General features: G+C 42.8%; 1 protein-coding gene across 1 annotated transcript in view; it reads left to right on the forward strand.

Annotated features, from left to right (window-relative positions):
• Window positions 1–17777, forward strand: part of PTPRJ (protein tyrosine phosphatase receptor type J) — a 172509-nt gene that overhangs the window by 120444 nt on the left and 34288 nt on the right. The window contains exons 5-10 of the mRNA XM_032639468.1: window positions 880–1116; window positions 2785–3012; window positions 6002–6268; window positions 8862–9110; window positions 16408–16665; window positions 17421–17699. Of these exons, the coding sequence (XP_032495359.1) occupies window positions 880–1116; window positions 2785–3012; window positions 6002–6268; window positions 8862–9110; window positions 16408–16665; window positions 17421–17699 (1518 nt within the window). The remainder of the gene's footprint in view (window positions 1–879; window positions 1117–2784; window positions 3013–6001; window positions 6269–8861; window positions 9111–16407; window positions 16666–17420; window positions 17700–17777) is intronic.

Below are 17777 nucleotides of genomic sequence, written 5' to 3' on the forward strand. Positions count from 1 at the left end.
AGCCCCTGCACGTGTCTTTTTTAAAGAAACGTGTGACCCGATGTAGAAATCTTTGCATCAAAAACATTTGATGTGAAGAACAGAATTGCAGAATGGACCAGCTCGCCTCAGAGCTGGATGGTGCCTTGCAGTCGTCCAGGCCAGTGTCTTTGAGTTCAGCCACCTCAAGCAGGGTTGTGGAACTGTCTGCAGTGCTGCCTGTGCTTGTATCAATATATGCTTAAAGCTGGAGCCCTGGGCTCTAGTTTCCCTGATGCTACAAGTAGTGCGCATTCTTGAGCAAGTCACCCTGCTGTTCTGAATCTCCATGTTCTTATCTCAAGATTGAAGGGAGTGGATGTCATCTTGGCCAAAATGGTTTGGTTTATGTCACAACCAGTCAAATAATGTGATAGAAAGAACAGAGGGGGGATAGTAGAGACTGGAAATCTGAAAATTTCCCTTGGGGTTGGAATACAGGGAAGAGGGTCTTCGTTGAAATGTCTTGATACTGTGAAATATTATTTGTATTATCTGGAACTGAGACCTTTAGATGTAGCAAATGATCAGCTTATTCCTGATATCTAAAACAAATATTAAATGCTGCTGTTTAAAAGGGCAATTTAGAAGAGTATCAGATCACTGTTGGAATTAACTGTCATGGAGAACAGTTCAGATCCTAAAAAATTATGGCCCTAAGGTTTATTCTTTTCTCCTTTTTTTCCTGCATAATGATAAGTTTTCTCCCTGCTGTGCAATGATGGAACTGCACCGGACTCTGATATAATGGAAGTATTTTTAGTGGGTCGCATTGAAACATCAATGTCCCCAGTCATTCTTAATGAAAGGTGACTACAAGTATCTTATTCCATCAGTGCCCACTGTGTGTTTTTAAAATAGAGCCTCATCCAGTTTCTGGTCTTCGTGTTGTCTTCGTGGGTGTGACGCACGTTGCTCTTACCTGGAAGAATGATAACATCACTGACACCTGCCGGATGTTCCTTGAAGGAAGCCAGGAGTCGACTCAAAACTTAGCACTCAATATTTCAGACCTGAAGCCGGGGATTCAAAACCACGTCACCCTGTATCTTTCAAATAAGTCACAGAGTGACCCTCTGGTTACAGAAAATAGCTTAGGTGAGTTACAAAAGTGGGCTTCTGATCTGCCTTGCTGGTTTTGACTTTCAGTAACTTATAGTTAAGAAAAATTGTTCTTATAATTTGTACGGAGTTTCGAATTTATAGAGGTCTTCTCCACATTTTAGTTTGACCTCCACGAGTGTGTGAGGAAGGAGGGGAAAATGTTCTTATTTTACAGGTCAGCACAGTGAGTGTTGAAACTTTTTGGAGCCTGGCATCCAGGAAAGTAGCTGGGCCCTTTAGCTTCTTAAACTTTCGGTTGGGGGGCTTCCCTGGTGGCACAGTGGCTGAGAGTCCGCCTGCCGATGCAGGGGACGCGGGTTCGTGTCCCGGTCTGGGAAGATCCCACATACCACAGAGTGGCTGGGCCCGTGAGCCATGGCCGCTGAGCCTGCATGTCCGGAGCCTGTGCTCCGCAACGGGAGAGGCCACGACAGTGAGAGGCCTGCGTACCGCAAACAAAACAAAACAAAACAAAACAAACTTTCGGTTGGATAGATAACAGATGTGTTAACCCAAGTAGGCCCGCTGGAGGAACTTAACCGCATCCATTGAGAAAAGGGCTGCTTATCAGGCAAATCTAGCAGGTGTCTTCTGCATTGACAGTGGAGTAGTCATTTGCAGACTTCATAGGATTTTCAGGGGTAACCCTGTGAATTGAGAACAAGTACTCAATCCCCATTTTACACATAAGGAAACAGATGTACAGAGTAGGTGTCAGGATTCTTGATGGCAGGTGACAGAATCAGACTTGAAATAGCTTAGACTAAAAGAGCAACTGCTTGGCTCGTGTATATTTCCCCACCAGGGGCAGCAAGGCCTTGAAGGAGGAGAGGAGGTGACTCTTGTCTGTCTTTCCTGCTTCTTTCTTTTTACCAACTTTCCCCTGGTTCAGCGGTTCTGCTCGTTTCACCCTCTCTCAGCAGGGGACTGGTCCAGGGAAAGACTTCCTTGAGTGGGCTCTGCTTAGCCAAGTGTGAATCATGAGATTGTCCTGGAAATCCATGTTTGGAGTTGGGTGGGAGACGATGGTTTCTTGAAGGAAGCTGGGGAGAGATGCAAATCGCTGAGTTGGAGAGAGAAGCACAGATATCTGCGGTGCTACCTGGGCTAAAAGTGCAAAGTGCAATACCTGCCCCAAATCGGGACCCTTTCACAGAGAACGAACGTGCGGACACGGTGGAGGGGAAGAGGGGGTGGGATGAATTGGGAGATTGGGATTGACATATCTACATTACCATGTGTAAAACAGATAGCTAGTGGGAACCTGCTGTATAGCGCAGAGGACTCAGCTCCGTGCTCTGTGGTGACATAGATGGGTGGGATGAGGGGGGTGGGGTGGGAGGGAGGTCCAAGAGGGAGGGGATACATGTATACATACAGCTGTTTCACTTTGTAGTACAGCAGAAACTCACACAACACTGTAAAACAACTATACCCCAATTAAAAAAAAGAAAAGGCAAAAAAACTCACCAAACCCCCAAATCAGGGCCCTTTCAGGAGCATGTGTATCTCTGGGGGAGGAAGGGAACAGGTGTTTGTGGAGTCCCAGCTGTGGGTACTGTCTGATGTGTCGTCTTACGGTGGGGAGGGCACCGGCGCTGACAGAAGACAGGGATGCACTTCTGTCGCAGGTAATGTCTTTGCCTTTTGTGTTTGAAACAGATGCCAGCAACACAGACCGCTTTCTGCAGCCACCCAGGAGCCCCACTGCCCCTGGGTACAAATACGGACTTGAATCTGCAGCCCCGTCCTCTGACCCTTCTCTGCCCCAAGACACCACGGAAGTCCTGCTTTTTGGGTTAAAGTCTGACACATGGTACAAGGCCACTGTTTATCCTCGAGCAGCGAATGGTGTGGAAGGACAGCCCCGCACCACAGAGTTTAAAACAAGTATGTTGAATTTTGTAAAGTGGCTTCAGCCAGAGTTTTCTAGCACAGAGTTTGTCTTCTGTGATTCTGGTTCTGAGTTATCTCTTGCTTCATAAGTAGTTTTGTTGCGGGAGAGAGTTTTCTGGAAGAGGTTTTGGACAGAGCAGATCCAGTGAGTTTCTTCTTAACTCTGTGGCCAAGACCCTTCTTTCCTTGAGCTCATTACAACGTAGCTGCTCATTTCCTTGAACAGCTACCATGTGCAGATGCTAGGGGCTACCTCATTCTTTCTTTCATAGCTCTGCATACTGGCCAACGAGACAAACTGGCATAATGTTTTTCTCTTGTAACTTGATATTCATTTTGTCCATGTTGGTTAAGTATTTTCCCCTTGAGAGAAGAAAATGAGTTTCCTTTTTCGGCCTGAACTTGGAAGGCATACTGACCTTCCTGTGATACTTGCTGACATGCACGTTGCTGCTTTCTACCTATAATTTGTCCGCACTCCCACTCTGTAAATTGAACAGTTTTAGAGACTTTTTGGATTGGTGCTGATGAGGGGGTAAAGAATGGTTCCTACCCTCAGGGAATTGCAGTATAGATGGGGAATCAAGGCAAACATACATGGGAAAGCACACGGTCAGGCTCTGTGGGTTCAGGAACAAATGCTGTAGCCTTGCAGCTGTTGGGGGCTTGCTTGCAGGCAACACAGACTGACTCGGGTTATCTTATCCAACAATATCTCTGTTCTATATATGACAGTCTCTTTTCTGTACAGCAGAAGCTAACACCACCATCATATTTGTAAGTCAGATACACTCCAATAAAAATTAAAACAAACAAACAAACCCCCAAAATATATCTGTTCTGAAAGGCTGTCATAGATCCATAGAATGGAGGGAGTAAGGATGGAGGCTGGAGGACCAAGGACAGAAAACAGTCGAGCATCCAGGGAACTCTGGGGGGCTGGTCCGTGCTGGAGCTGGTGACACTCCCTCAGGATCCTAGGGTGGAGAGGGTGTCCTGTTGCTTTCTAGATGGCTGTGCTGGGGAAGGGAGCCGCTGTCCCTCCAGCTTCCACATGGGTGATAGGCACTTCCTCCCTACAAGGGGGATTGGGATGCCTTTTGGAAGAGGGACTTGGATGCTGGACAGGCAGCCCATGGTCACTGTGCACTAGAATGCCCACTAAGTGCTGTGGACATGGGAAGGCTGGAGCCTGATTTTAACATTAAGTCCCAAAGGAAGGCCTCTTCTACAGGGAGGATCTGAACTTTCTTTGAAGGGAGGATAGGATTTGGATAAATGGAGAGGAAGCGGAGGACGTGTCAGCCGAGGCGACGTCATGAGTGAGAGTGCAGGTGATGGATGCTGAGGTACAGAAGTGGAGAGGCACTGGAACTAGGTAACATCTCAGGGACTCTGATGATTCTGGAGGGGTTGATTCATTTCCCAGAGAGATGGTATATGTGTGTTTTGAGAGCTGCTCTCTCTTTTGGAGGGGCTGGGAGGATGTGCTATAGGACACCTGGGGGCAATTTTTGGCTGGGGGAGGAGTGGAGGGAAGGGACTCCTCCAGGGATGCCATTGACAGTGGTGGGGCTGTCCTACATACAGGATTCTTGTGCAGGGAGGTGAGTGGGGCTGGAATCTGGTCTCTGGGTCTTTCACCAAGCCGCACACCCCGGGGCAGAGCCATCCAGAGGAGGGCCTTTTTGCCTCATCCTGCTAAAAGCGGCCTGTGGAGTAGTGTGGACCTGGGGTTCCCTGCTTTTTAAAGTGATTTGAGTGGAATTAAAGTAATAGCGATTGCATTTTTGGCTTTTGGTCATGTGGATATACACAAAGTCTGGTTGGTGTTGACCTAGTGTTTAATAAATAATAATAATATTATATAATATATACTACTATAATAATTATATTATAGACTTAACCCTCTCTATGTTGTGTGTGTATGTATATGTGTGTGTATACTCATGTGTACACACACACACACACACACAGATACACATACATGTATGGTACCAGGCACTTTTCAAGTGACTAATTAGGTGGGATGGAGCTAAGGACACCATCAGAGGTTGTTGAGACGCCTGAGACTAGTCATGATAGGAAATTACATCCAAGGCTGAAGAGTAAGGGGGAGGAGATGGTGTTTCTGGAGCCGAGCGAGGGCTGGGGCAGTGGAGGACACAGCTATGTCAGAACAGGTGACCCAGAGCAGGAGGCGGTGAGGAGAAAGACTCCCAGCTGCTTTCTCCTCCAGCCCCCCAGTAGCGTGCCCCTATCGCTCACTGGTGGAACCTGGTCCCAGGCCACCTGGCAGAGTCTCTACCCCCCACCCGTGCACCAGTGATGCAAGGTACAGGGCTCAGCCTCCCCGGGGCACAGAGCAGGCAGGAGAAGGACAGAGGGTGGATTGGGAGAGCGGGGTGGGCAGGTGGTGAGTAACTAGCGCTCCTGTGTTACCTTCTGTTGAGATAGGATCATTATCCTGACTTTATAGATGAGGAAACTGAGCTCGGTGATTTTCCTAAGATCCACCTGCCTATTCAAGGAGAGCTGACCTTGGAACCCAGACCTGCCTCATGTGAAAGTCTGTGATCTTTACTTGATCATGTAGAGAGTATAGTGTTCATTCTTGGATGGGTGCATGCTTGAGACCTTTTGGGGTCACCCAGCACCTAGGGGGGCATGTGTAGAGTCCATGTTGTTGTTTGAGGAGTCTGTCGCATCTCTAAGCGTCAGCTCACAAGAAGAGCGTAGAGTAACTATGCAGTTGCAATTGGCCAGGTCGTTTTCTTCACTGAAGATGCTGCCTGACTTTGGCTGGGACCGCCCTACACTCAGGTATGTTGCGTTAAATGGTGGAGAGTAGGAAGGAAGAATCGCTAAGAGTGTTTCTTAGATTAGATGACGTTCCTTGATGACAGCATCTCTCCCTCTCTCTGTCTCTTTCTGTCTGGCTTGGCCATTCTGGTGGTTGTTAACTCCTCTTGTGTCTTTGCAGATTCCAGTCAGGTGTTTGACATCAAAGTTGTGAACATCAGTGCCACGGGCTTGACCCTGACCTGGAAAATCAATGAGAATGAGTCATCTTCTGTCTATACCTACAAGATACAAGTTGCTGGCGAGACAGATCCCTTCAATCTCACTGTCCATGAGACTCGTGCCGTCATCACCCCACTCAACTCGAGCACGTTATACAACATCACGGTGTGGCCTTTCCCTGACAACAGTTCTGAGGGCATACCGGGCTTTCTCCAGGTGTACACCCGTGAGTCCACTCATTGCTTTGCTAACCTTTCTTGCCTGCCTGCTATGCACCAGGCGCAGATACAAGACAAATTCTGTTCCTGCCCTTGAGGAAAGCACAGCTCACCTGTGGGTCCACAGGGACTCTTACCACCTTCAGGATGTGTGATCTTACGACGGTGACCGTTGATTGACCCTGCCCACAGGCCCAGCGTCGCGTGACGGGCTTTCCTTGCATGGTCTCATTTAATGTTCACAAATCTGTGACATGGCACTGGCCTCATTTTATGGATGAGGAAGCCAAGGCCGAGAGAGATGCTATGGGCAGGTGTCAGACCTTGTGAGTGTCAGAGGTGGGATCGGACAGCTGGGCTCTCTCAGCTCTAGCCTGTGCTGGTGACAGCGATTCTAGTGTGCTAGCGACAGGGAGCAAGTTGATACATGGAGACAAAAAGAACCTGGTTATTCATGTCCCTTTGTCCTTTGGATGCTGACGTTATAAGGAAATAGGACACAGCTATGTCTTGTCTTTTCTTTCTTTTGATCCAGCTGTCTCTTAAAGACAAGATGTTAGGCAGCAGATAAAAACCATTCTGTTCCAAGGACGGTCCAATAATTAAAACAATAATGGTGTGCCAGTAGAGTAGTAATGTAATAATATAGTAATATCGGTTTTGCACCGTACCACGAGCTTTACATGTATTGTAGTGGTCTTCACGGTAGGTGTTAGGATGCCTGTCTTACAGATGAAAAGACTATAGCTCAGCACAGCTGAAGAGTTTGCCCAAGACCACAGAGCTGGTAAGCAGCAGGGCAGGGACTTGGACCCAGGGGTGCCTGGCTCTGGACCCAGGGCTCATCCCACCGGAATACTTTATTCGAGTGTCTGTTGCTTTCCAAGAAGCACACCTTAGGCATTCTTACAAATGTCTTCTGACTGGGTCTTTGGAGTAAATGAAATCTGCTTTTCTTTTCTTCACCTGTTACTTTTTTTTTTTTACTGTTTAATCTCTCTATTAGTTAGGATCAGGTTCATTGTGAGTAACAAATTCCCCAAGTATCCAAGACAGGAGTTTATTTCTCTCTCATTATAAAAGAAGCCCAATGCTAGGCAGGATGGGATGGTTAGCTACCGCTCAGTTGCAAGAAACAGAAACCATGAGCTATTTTAAGCTGAAGAGGATCTTATCTTGGGAACTGAGCGTTTATAGAATCATTGGAAGTGCTGGTGTGTTAGTTTGCTAGGACTGCCATAACAAGTATGGCACATTGGGAGGCTTAAACAATAGAAATCGACTCTCTCACAGTTCTGGAGGCAAGAAGTCTGAGATCAGGTGATTCAGGCTTGGTTTCTTCTGAGACCTCCCGTCCTGGCTTTGTAATGGCCGGCTTCTCCCTGTGTCTTCATGTGATTCTCCTTTGGTCTGTGCATGTCTGTGTCCTAATCTCTCTTTTTTTTAAAAATTTTATTGAAGTATAGTTGATTTACAGTGTTGTGTTTAATTTCTGCTGTACAGCAAAGTGATTTAGTTATACATAAATATATTCTTTTTCATATTCTTTTCCATTATGGTTTATCACAGGATATTGAATATAGTTCCCTCTAATCTAATAAGGATACTAGTCATAATGGATTGGATTAGGGCCCACCTTAATGGCCTCATTTTACCTTAATCACCTCTTTAAAAATCCTACCTCCAAATATAGTCAGATTCTGAGGTACTGATGGTTAGGACTTCAACATATGAATTTTGGGGGGACACAATTCAACTCATAACATGTGGGGTGCAGCTTTAGGCTGGGATCCAGAAATGACTCCCAGCCTAAGGGTGCAGAACTCCCCATCCAGGGAGTCCCCAACTGTGTCACTGTCGGCAGCCCTGGCTGTAGCTGTTGGCTTCAGGAATGTACTGAGCTGCTGTCCTGGCATCAGGAAGCTGCAGCCACTGCCACATTGTTGGTTCTATAGCCAGGCAGCCTGAGCTGCAGGCATCACACCCACATTCCAGTTACAAGAAGGAGGAAGGATAAAAGGTAACGCTCCATCCTTTAAGGATGCTTCTTAGGAGCCATATGGTCCTTATACTCACATCCCATTGGCCAGAACTTAGCCTAGTAGCAAGGGAGGCTGGGAAATGTAGTTTTTCTTTCCAATAGCCATGTACACTGCTAAGAATCTGGGGGTGTATGATTAAGGAAAACGGAGGAGGGAATGGATTTTGGGGGTCAACAGCAGCCTCTGCTGCACTTCCTTAAACAGAGACTCTGGAAGGCTAAGTAATGTATACAACATAGGCAGCCAGCAGTGGCCAAGGTCCTCCAGTGCCTGAGCCCTTGACCCATGAGAATTTACGCCTCTTCTCATTTCCTTTGAATGACTTTGTACAACTTAAACACCAGTTTCTGCACTCCTGTGGCCAAGTTTTCTCTTGTTGGTTAGAAACATGAGTTTCTGAGGGGCTTGTGTTGTAGGTGATAATACAAAAAAGAGAAAAAGAGAGGTTGGGTGTCCCAAGTGTACGTTTAATCTCATTGTAAATATTTTGTGAGGTTCAGTCACCCTTGTCTTCTGGAGAAATAGATTCTTAATCTAGTCATTTACTTTCTACCCACAGCCCCCAGTCCAGTTTCTGACTTTCGAGTGACAAGTGTCAGCACAAGGGAAATTGGCTTAGCATGGAATAGCAATGACTCTAATTCCTTTGAGATATATATCACACCGGATGAAGTTGGTCGTCAAACAACGACCGAACAAAGTATTGTCATTGGTGGCTTATCCCCTGGAACCGAGTATCGTTTTGACATATTTCCACAAGGACCAAATGGGACTAAAGGGGATTCCCAAACAGTTTACAGTACAACTGGTAAGCAAATAGGTTGTATTTTCTGAGAAACAGTCATGTTTCTTAAGGGAAATCAGTATAATTTATAAATGTCAAATTTTCCAAATATTGCTTTTCTTTTAATTATCTAAGAAAAACTTTTTAACAAGTTTATAATGACAGCAATGCATATTCATTATATAAAATACAGACAAGCAAAAAGAAAAATCACATGTAAACCAACAACCAGAGATAATAACTAATAGCTTTTGATGCGTGATGTTTTAGAATTTTAAGGTATAGAAAGGTGTGTATGTGTATATATATTTTAACAAATATTAAAATCCTGTACATGTGTTATCTGGTTTTTTTCATTTCAAGTTTATTATGACTATTCTTCCCTATTAGCATAAATATTTCTGCAGGATAATTTTTTTTTCTTTATTAAATATCTTTATTGGATATAATTGCTTTACAATGGTGTGTTAATTTCTGCTTTATAACAAAGTGAATCAGTTATACATATACATATGTCCCCATATCTCTTCCCTCTTGTGTCTCCCTCCCTCCCACCCTCCCTATCCCACCCCTCTAGATGGTCACAGAGCACCGAGCTGATCTCCCTGTGCTATGTGGCTGTTTCCCACTAGCTATCTGTTTTACGTTTGGTAGGGTATATATGTCCATGCCACTCTCTCACTTTGTCCCAGGTTACCCTTCTCACACCCCGTATCCTCAAGTGCATTCTCTGTAGGTCTGTGTCGTTGTTCCCATCTTGCCCCTAGGTTCTTCATGACCATTTTTTTTTCTTTTTTTTTTAGATTTCATATATATGTGTTAGCATACGGTATTTGTTTTTCTCTTTCTGACTTACTTCACTCTGTATGACAGACACTAGGTCTATCCACCTCACTACAAATAACTCAATTTTGTTTCTTTTTATGGCTGAGTAATATTCCATTGTATATATGTGCCACATCTTCTTTATCCATTCATCTGTTGATGGACACTTAGGTTGCTTCCATGTCCTGGCTATTGTAAATAGAGCTGCAATGAACATTTTGGTACCTGACTCTTCTTGAATTATGGTTTTCTCAGGGTACATGCCCAGTAGTGGGATTGCTGGATCGTATGGTAGTTCCATTTTTAGTTTTTTAAGGAACCTCCATACTGTTCTCCATAGTGGCTGTATCAATTTGCATTCCCACCAACAGTGCAAGAGGGTTCCCTTTTCTCCACACCCTCTCCAGCAATTATTGTCTGTAGATTTTTTGATGATGGCCATTCTGACTGGTGTGAGGTGATATCTCATTGTAGTTTTGATTTGCATTTCTCTAAAGATTAATGATGTTGAGCATTCTTTCGTGTGTTTGTTGGCAATCTGTATATCTTCTTTGGAGAAATGTCTATTCAGGTCTTCTGCCCATTTTTGGATTGGGTTGTTTGTTTTTCTGACAATGAGCTGCATGAGCTGCTGGTATATTTTGGAGATTAATCCTTTGTCAGTTGCTTCATTTGCAAATATTTTCTTCCATTCTGAGGGTTGTCTTCTCTCCTTGTTTATGGTTTCCTTGTCTGTGTAAAACCTTTTAAGTTTCATTAGGTCCCATTTATTTATTTTTGTTTTTATTTCCATTTCTCTAAGAGGTGGGTCAAAAAGGATCTTGCTGTGATTTATGTCATAGAGTGTTCTGCCTACGTTTTCCTCTAAGAGTTTGATAGTGTCTGGCCTTACATTTAGGTCTCTAATCCATTTTGAGTTTATTTTTGTGTATGGTGTTAGGGAGTGTTCTAATTTCATTCTTTTACGTGTAGCTGTCCAGTTTTCCCAGCACCACTTATTGAAGAGGCTGTCTTTTCTCCACTGTATATTCTTGCCTCCTTTATCAAAGATAAGGCGACCATATGTGCGTGGGTTTATCCCTGGGCTTTCTATCCTTTTCCATTGCTCTATATTTCTGTTTTTGTCCCAGTACCATACTGTCTTGATTACTGTTGCTTTGTCTGAAGTCAGGGAGCCTGATTCCTCCAGCTCCGTTTTTCTTTCTCAAGATTGCTTTGGCTATTCGGGGTCTTTTGTGTTTCCATACAAATTGTGAAATTTTTTGTTCTAGTTCTGTGAAAAATGTCATTGGTAGTTTGATAGGGATTGCATTGAATCTGTAGATTGCTTTGGGTAGTAGTCATTTTCACAATGTTGAGTCTTCCAATCCAAGAACATGGTATATCTCTCCATCTATTTGTAATTTCACTTTCAGATTTTTCATCATTAGTGTATAGGAATGCAAGAGATTTCTGTGCATTAATTTTGTATCCTGCTACTTTACCAATTCATTGATTAGCTCTAGTAGTTTTCTGGTAGCATCTTTAGGATTCTCTATTTATAGTATCATGTCATCTGCAAACAGTGACAGCTTTACTTCTTCTTTTCTGATTTGAATTCCTTTTATTTCTTTTTCTTCTCTGATTGCTGTGGCTAAAAATTCCAAAACTATGTTGAGTAATAGTGGTGAGAGTGGACACCCTTGTCTTGTTCCTGATCTTAGGGGAAATGGTTTCAGTTTTTCACCATTGAGGATGATGTTGGCTGTGGGTTTGTCATATATGGCCTTTATTATGTTGAGGAAAGTTCCCTCTATGCCTCCTTTCTGGAGGGTTTTTTATAATAAATGGGTGTTGAATTTTGTCCAAAGCTTTCTCTGCATCTATTGAGATAATCATATGGTTTTTCTCTTTCTGTTTGCTAATATGGCTTATCACACTGATTGATTTGCATATATTGAAGAATCCTTGCATCCCTGAGATAAACCCCACTTGATCATGGTGTATGATCCTTTTAATGTGCTGTTGGATTCTGTTTGCTGGTATTTTGTTGAGGATTTCTGCATCTGTGTTCATCAGTGATATTGGCCTGTAGTTTTCTTTCTTTGTGACATCCTTGTCTGGTTTTGGTATCAGGGTGATGGTGGCCTCATAGAATGAGTTTGGGAGTGTTCCTCCCTCTGCTATATTTTGGAAGAGTTTGAGAAGGAGAGGTTTTCGCTCTTCTCTAAATGTTTAATGGCATTCGCCTGTGAAGCCATCTGGTCCTGGGCTTTTGTTTGTTGGAAGATTTTTAATCACAGTTTGAATTTCAGTGCTTGTGATTGGTCTGTTAATATTTTCTATTTCTTCCTGGTTCAGTCTCGGAAGGTTGTGCATTTCTAAGAATTTGTCCATTTCTTCCAGGTTGTCCATTTTATTGGCATAGAGTTGCTTGTAGTAATCTCTCATGATCTTTTGTATTTCTGCAGTGTCAGTTGTTACTTCTCCTTTTTCATTTCTAATTCTATTGATTTACATCTTCTCCCTTTTTTTCTTGATGAGTCTGGCTAATGGTTTATCAATTTTGTTTATCTTCTCAAAGAACCAGCTTTTAGTTTTATTGATCTTTCCCATCGTTTCCTTAATTTCTTTTTCATTTATTTCTGATCTGATCTTTATGATTTCTTTCCTTCTCTGCAGGATAATTTTAATACCTGCCTGACATTCCATTGTCTAAATCAGGAGTCAGGGGATAAAAATGGCCCATGGGCCAAATCTGGCCCACTGCCTGTTTTTTTATAGAGTTAAGTTTTATTGGAACACAACCATGCTCATTTCTTTATATAAAGTCTATGGCTTCTTTTGTTCTAGAAATGAGTAGTTGCCACAGAGAATAAGTGGCCTGCAAAACCTAAAATATTTACTCTGTGTTCCATATGGAAAAAGTTCGCTGACCCCTTGGTTAGATCAGTGGTCCTCAAAGTGTGGTCCAGGGATCTCTGGGAGTCCCCTAGATTCTTTCAAGGGGGTCTGTAAGGTATTATTATTTTTAAGAATTTATTTATTTAATTTAATTATTTTTGGCTGCGTGGGGTCTCTGTTGCTGCTTGCGGGCTTTCTCTAGTCGTGGTGAGCAGGGGCTACTCTTTGTTGCAGTGTGCGGGCTTCTCATTGCGGTGGCTTCTCTTGTTGCGGAGCACGGACTCTAGGCACATGGGCTTCAGTAGTTGTGGCTCTCGGGCTGTAGAGCGCAGGCTCAGTAGTTGTGGCACACAGGCTTAGTTGCTCCGTGGCATGTGGGATCTTCCCGGACCAGGGCTCGAACCTGTGTCGCCTGCACTGGGAGGCAGATTCTTAACCACTGAACTGCCAGGGAAGCCCTGTGAGGTATTATTACCATAATAATATGGGAATGCTATTTGGCTTCTTCGCTCTCATTCTCTCATGATGAGTGTACAGTGGAGTTTTCTAGATGCTCTATGACATGGGATGAGATCATTTTTCTGTTGGCTAATGGAATGCATGCTTGTGTATTCTTATGTTTTAAATATTTTCCCCATTAAAAATTTTCTATTACAGCATACATAAATGTAACCTAAATAAATAAAAATTCTCTGAGAGCCTTAATAATTTTTAAGAAGATAAAGGGGTGCTGAAACCCTAAAGTTTATAAATATTTAACTACTCCCCTATTGTTGGACAGGTAGATTATTTATAGTCTTTCATAAACAACATTGTGATACAGTAGTTTTGTTAGTTCTATGAGGCCTATTGATATTGATAAAAATATTTCATGAAAACTATTGCTCATTATTGTTTTTTAAATTTGAAATGAAATTTTTGGGAAAGCTTGGAAAACATACAGTATTCCCTGATCTTTGATTGCAAGGGAATTGAAATCTTTTCCACAGAAGGGAGGAATAAAGAAACGAGACTGATTCCTTGAGCCACGTGTGAAGTCATTTGGACTCTTGAGATTCTCCTTGTGTAGGTTTCTTCAACTCTGTTGGTTGGGTTAAGCACTGATAGCTACTAGGAAGATCTACTTCCAAAATATGCGGACTGCTAAAATGCATCCCTCAGATGAAGTGCAGTAATTCCTTTTCAAGTCTGAATTTCAGATTAGACTTTTGAGGTAGGGTCGTAGTATCAACATATATTTTTTTCTTTCTTTTTGAGAATGTTGCTAATGGTAAAGGCATCACCATTGTGGGGTCCCTTTGATATTGTATGACTTGCCAACGGCCAGAATTTAATGTAATAATAACATAATGTACTAGGGGTCTGCAAATGGCTGGGCTGTCATCCTGTATTTAAACATTTTGGACACAACTCCGTGAGGTAGGGACTATTATCATCTCTATTTTATAGGGTAGGAAATGGGGACTCTGTGAACTTAAGTAACTGGCCCAGGGTGGCAAGGTAGTGAACTGGCCTCTGTCTGACTTTGAAGACTGAGGTCTTAACAAGAGTGTGGACTGTACTTTGATATGTTGCAGCTGCAAAAGTAATTTAAGCCTATTCATAAGGAGAAGGCATCTCTTGTACTATTGCCTGTAATTGTCCGGTTGAATGGAAATCAAGAAGAGTTGTAATAAGGTACTAGACTCTTAGGGCATTACCATTCTATTATTGACCAATGTTCATTATTATTGGGGAGAATAAATGTAACAGCATTAAAGGCAATTTTGAAAAAGGGAAACAAATACCGTATGACCCAGCAATTCCACTCCTACATGTATATATATTTCCAAAGGAATTGAAAGCAGGGCCTTGAACAGTTATCTCCGCACCAATGTTCATAGGAGCATGACTCACGATAGCTAAAAGGTGGAGGCAACCGAGTGTTCATCAACAGAGGAATGGATAGACAAGATGTGGTATATCCATATGATAGAATATTATTTAGCCATAAAAAGGAACGAAGTACTGAGACATGCTAGAGTGTGGATAAATCTTGAAAACATTATGCTACGTGAAAAAAGCTGGACATAGAAGGACAACTACCGTATGAATCCATTTATATGAGATGCCTAGAATAGGCATGTTCACAGAGACAGACGGTAGAAGAGAGGGGCTGGGAGGAGGGAAGAAGGAGGGTTGTTGTTTCACGGCAACAGAGTTCGTATTGGGGATGATGAAATGTTTTGGGTACAGATGATGGTGGTGGTGACACAACACTGTGAATGTATTTAATGCTACTGAGTTGTACGCTTACAAATGGTCAAAATGATAAATATTATGTTGTGTGTATTTTACCACCACGAAAAGGCAGGGAGACAAAAAGAACTCCACTCTTCTAACCCAACTGAATTCCTTTTCTGTCTGTGTCCGTGGTCATATATTTAGTTTATATCACCGTAATTATTATATGAATTCTTTTATTTTGTATTTGAACTTTTTCTTTTAACTCCATATATATCATAACTTCCCTCCTGTAGTTGTTATGGTTTTCATGTTTTTAGTGGCTGCAGACTATTTCATTTTGTAGCCAGATCACAGTGTATATATAGCCCTTCCCTTTTTATGGAATATTATTTGTACTATTTTTATGTTTAAGGAAAACTGCTGTCTTTCATGGCCTTCTGTCTGTGGAGTCCCTTTAACATCAGGAATCCAGTGGTAGGGAAAGAAGATTCTCAGTTACCTTCCTTTAAGGAGAACCTGCTTAAAAATTAATTTTTGAGCAGATGGTACATGCATGTGGTGCAAAATTTTTTAAAGTACAAAGGGTTTTACTGTGAAAATGTTCCCCTCTTTTGTCCCCTATCTACTCAACTGGCCTCTTCAGCGGTGACCTTGGTTACTGGGTAAAGAGAGAAAAGTTTCGTAAGCAAGGGCAGAAAAGAGGTCCTGTTATCCAGTTGTTTCTGGGATCTGTGCGTTCATATTGCAGCTGGTTCAGTGTGTAGAGATGAGATGATCCGAGTACAGAACCCAGAGGACTCTGGGTGATATCACTCTGACTCCCAGCTCTGAGCGTGGAGGGCATGTGTGCTTTTTCCCTTCGTCACTCCAGCCTCAAATGCTCCCACTTGGTGGCAGCTCTATTTCAGTTTTGCTCTTCAGTATGCCTGTCTATGTTATAGAAAGATGTTTGCTTTGGAGGGAGTGATTAAAAAAAACCTACTTATTGGGATATAGTACACATACTGAAAAGCACACACATCCTAAATGTATAGTTTGATGAATCTTGACAAACAGCACCCATCTGGTCACTAGAACTCAGATCAAGAAACTGGCCATGATTTCCACCCCAGAAGACCCCTGAAGGGGGCATCTCTATGACAAAAGCAAAAGACCAGAAAACGATAGGATAAGCTGGTAAGTTCATCTGTGTTACAGAAGAGCCAAAATTCTGGAAAGAACTGAGTGTGTGTGTGTTTCTCACCGAAGTTTTAGAGTTTGCCCTGTGTGAACTCATTTGAGGGTTTGATGGCAAAAGAGCAAGTTCTCTTGTCAGACTCTTTGGAATAAAGCTGGACGTTATATGGTCATTAATAGACTTCCTTTTTTCTTCCTTTCCTCTGACCAGACCTCAGTGCAGTGTTTGATATCCGTGTGGTTAATGTCACCACAACCGACATGCAGTTGGCGTGGCAGAATACAGACAATGTTACTGGGTACATCTACTGTGTAGTGATACAGTCTGAGCACAGCTCTAACCAGACAAATAGTTCTCATGAAGCAATCACTCTCGGGGGCCTGATCCCGGGCACCTTATATAACATCACAATCTTCCCAGAAATGAACAATTTCAGGGGGAAACCCAACTCCACTGCACGGTACACACGTAAGTGTCTTAGAACACCCTCCTAAGGGAGTAGTCTCCCTTTCACTTGGAGGATGGGAAGTAAGCATTGGTTAAATGATGGAATAAGAGGCTCTCGTGTTTCTGGGCTCCAGGGAGAATGTGAAACTGTGTAAGCTGAAAACATCGGCCTCAGCAAACGTTCTTCTGTGCTCTTGGGGCACTTGGTGCTGAGCCATATGAACTTGGAATTGTCTTCTGAAGCAGAAAGGGATCCCATAAGCGTGGAAAACATGACTATTCATTCTCTAGTCTGGAATACAGACTAGAGGAGGGTCGCCCTGTCATGTTGGCATTGGAAGATGCAGCCCAAATGAGGCACTTTGCATGCAAAAGTGAGGGAAGTACTTTGGTAATATTTGACCTAAATATATGGTAGAAATGGTAGTTCATAATGCCTTTTTCGTATGTTTTTCTCTTTCGTTAATCATATTTCAAAAACAGATAGAAATTACATCTTGAAAATATATTTCAGATAAATTATTAAAAGAAGCCTGAAAAACTTTCATTCTTTTGAGATTTAATCTGTATAATTATATTCTGAATGTCTTTTTTGGGAAGCATTCCATCTTTCGAGTCCAGCAAACATTAGCTTAATTTATTCTTTCCCTAAGGGAGCCAGGCTATTTTTATTAAATTAAATTTAATTAATTTTCTGGCTATTTTTACATGCAAATAATAAAATGGTTCAAGCTAATCCGTGCTTTTTCTTTTTTTTTTTTTTTAAAAAAACTAAGGGCCCAGCAATGTGTCCAACATTGAAGTAAGGACCAACACCACAGCAGCAACCTTAAACTGGCAGAACTTTGATGAAGCCTCTTTCAGGTACACCTACCGCCTTCTTATGGAGCAGGATGGAAATGCCAGCAAGGCCACACAGATAGTCACAGGCGTCGGCATCACCTACGCTACAGTCACCGAGTTAACACCTGGCTCCTCATACACCGTAGAGATCTTCACACAGGTGGGGAATGTCACCGAGTCACTGGCACCTGGCTGGCAGTCATTCTGTACAGGTGAGTAGTCCCACGTGCCTCTTGGACTCCTTCTTGTGTGATGCTGGCCTTGCACACAGGTTCTTGAAATAAACTCTA

Source organism: Phocoena sinus, chromosome 8, assembly GCF_008692025.1.
Source record: "Phocoena sinus isolate mPhoSin1 chromosome 8, mPhoSin1.pri, whole genome shotgun sequence".
Classification (NCBI taxonomy): domain Eukaryota; kingdom Metazoa; phylum Chordata; class Mammalia; order Artiodactyla; family Phocoenidae; genus Phocoena; species Phocoena sinus.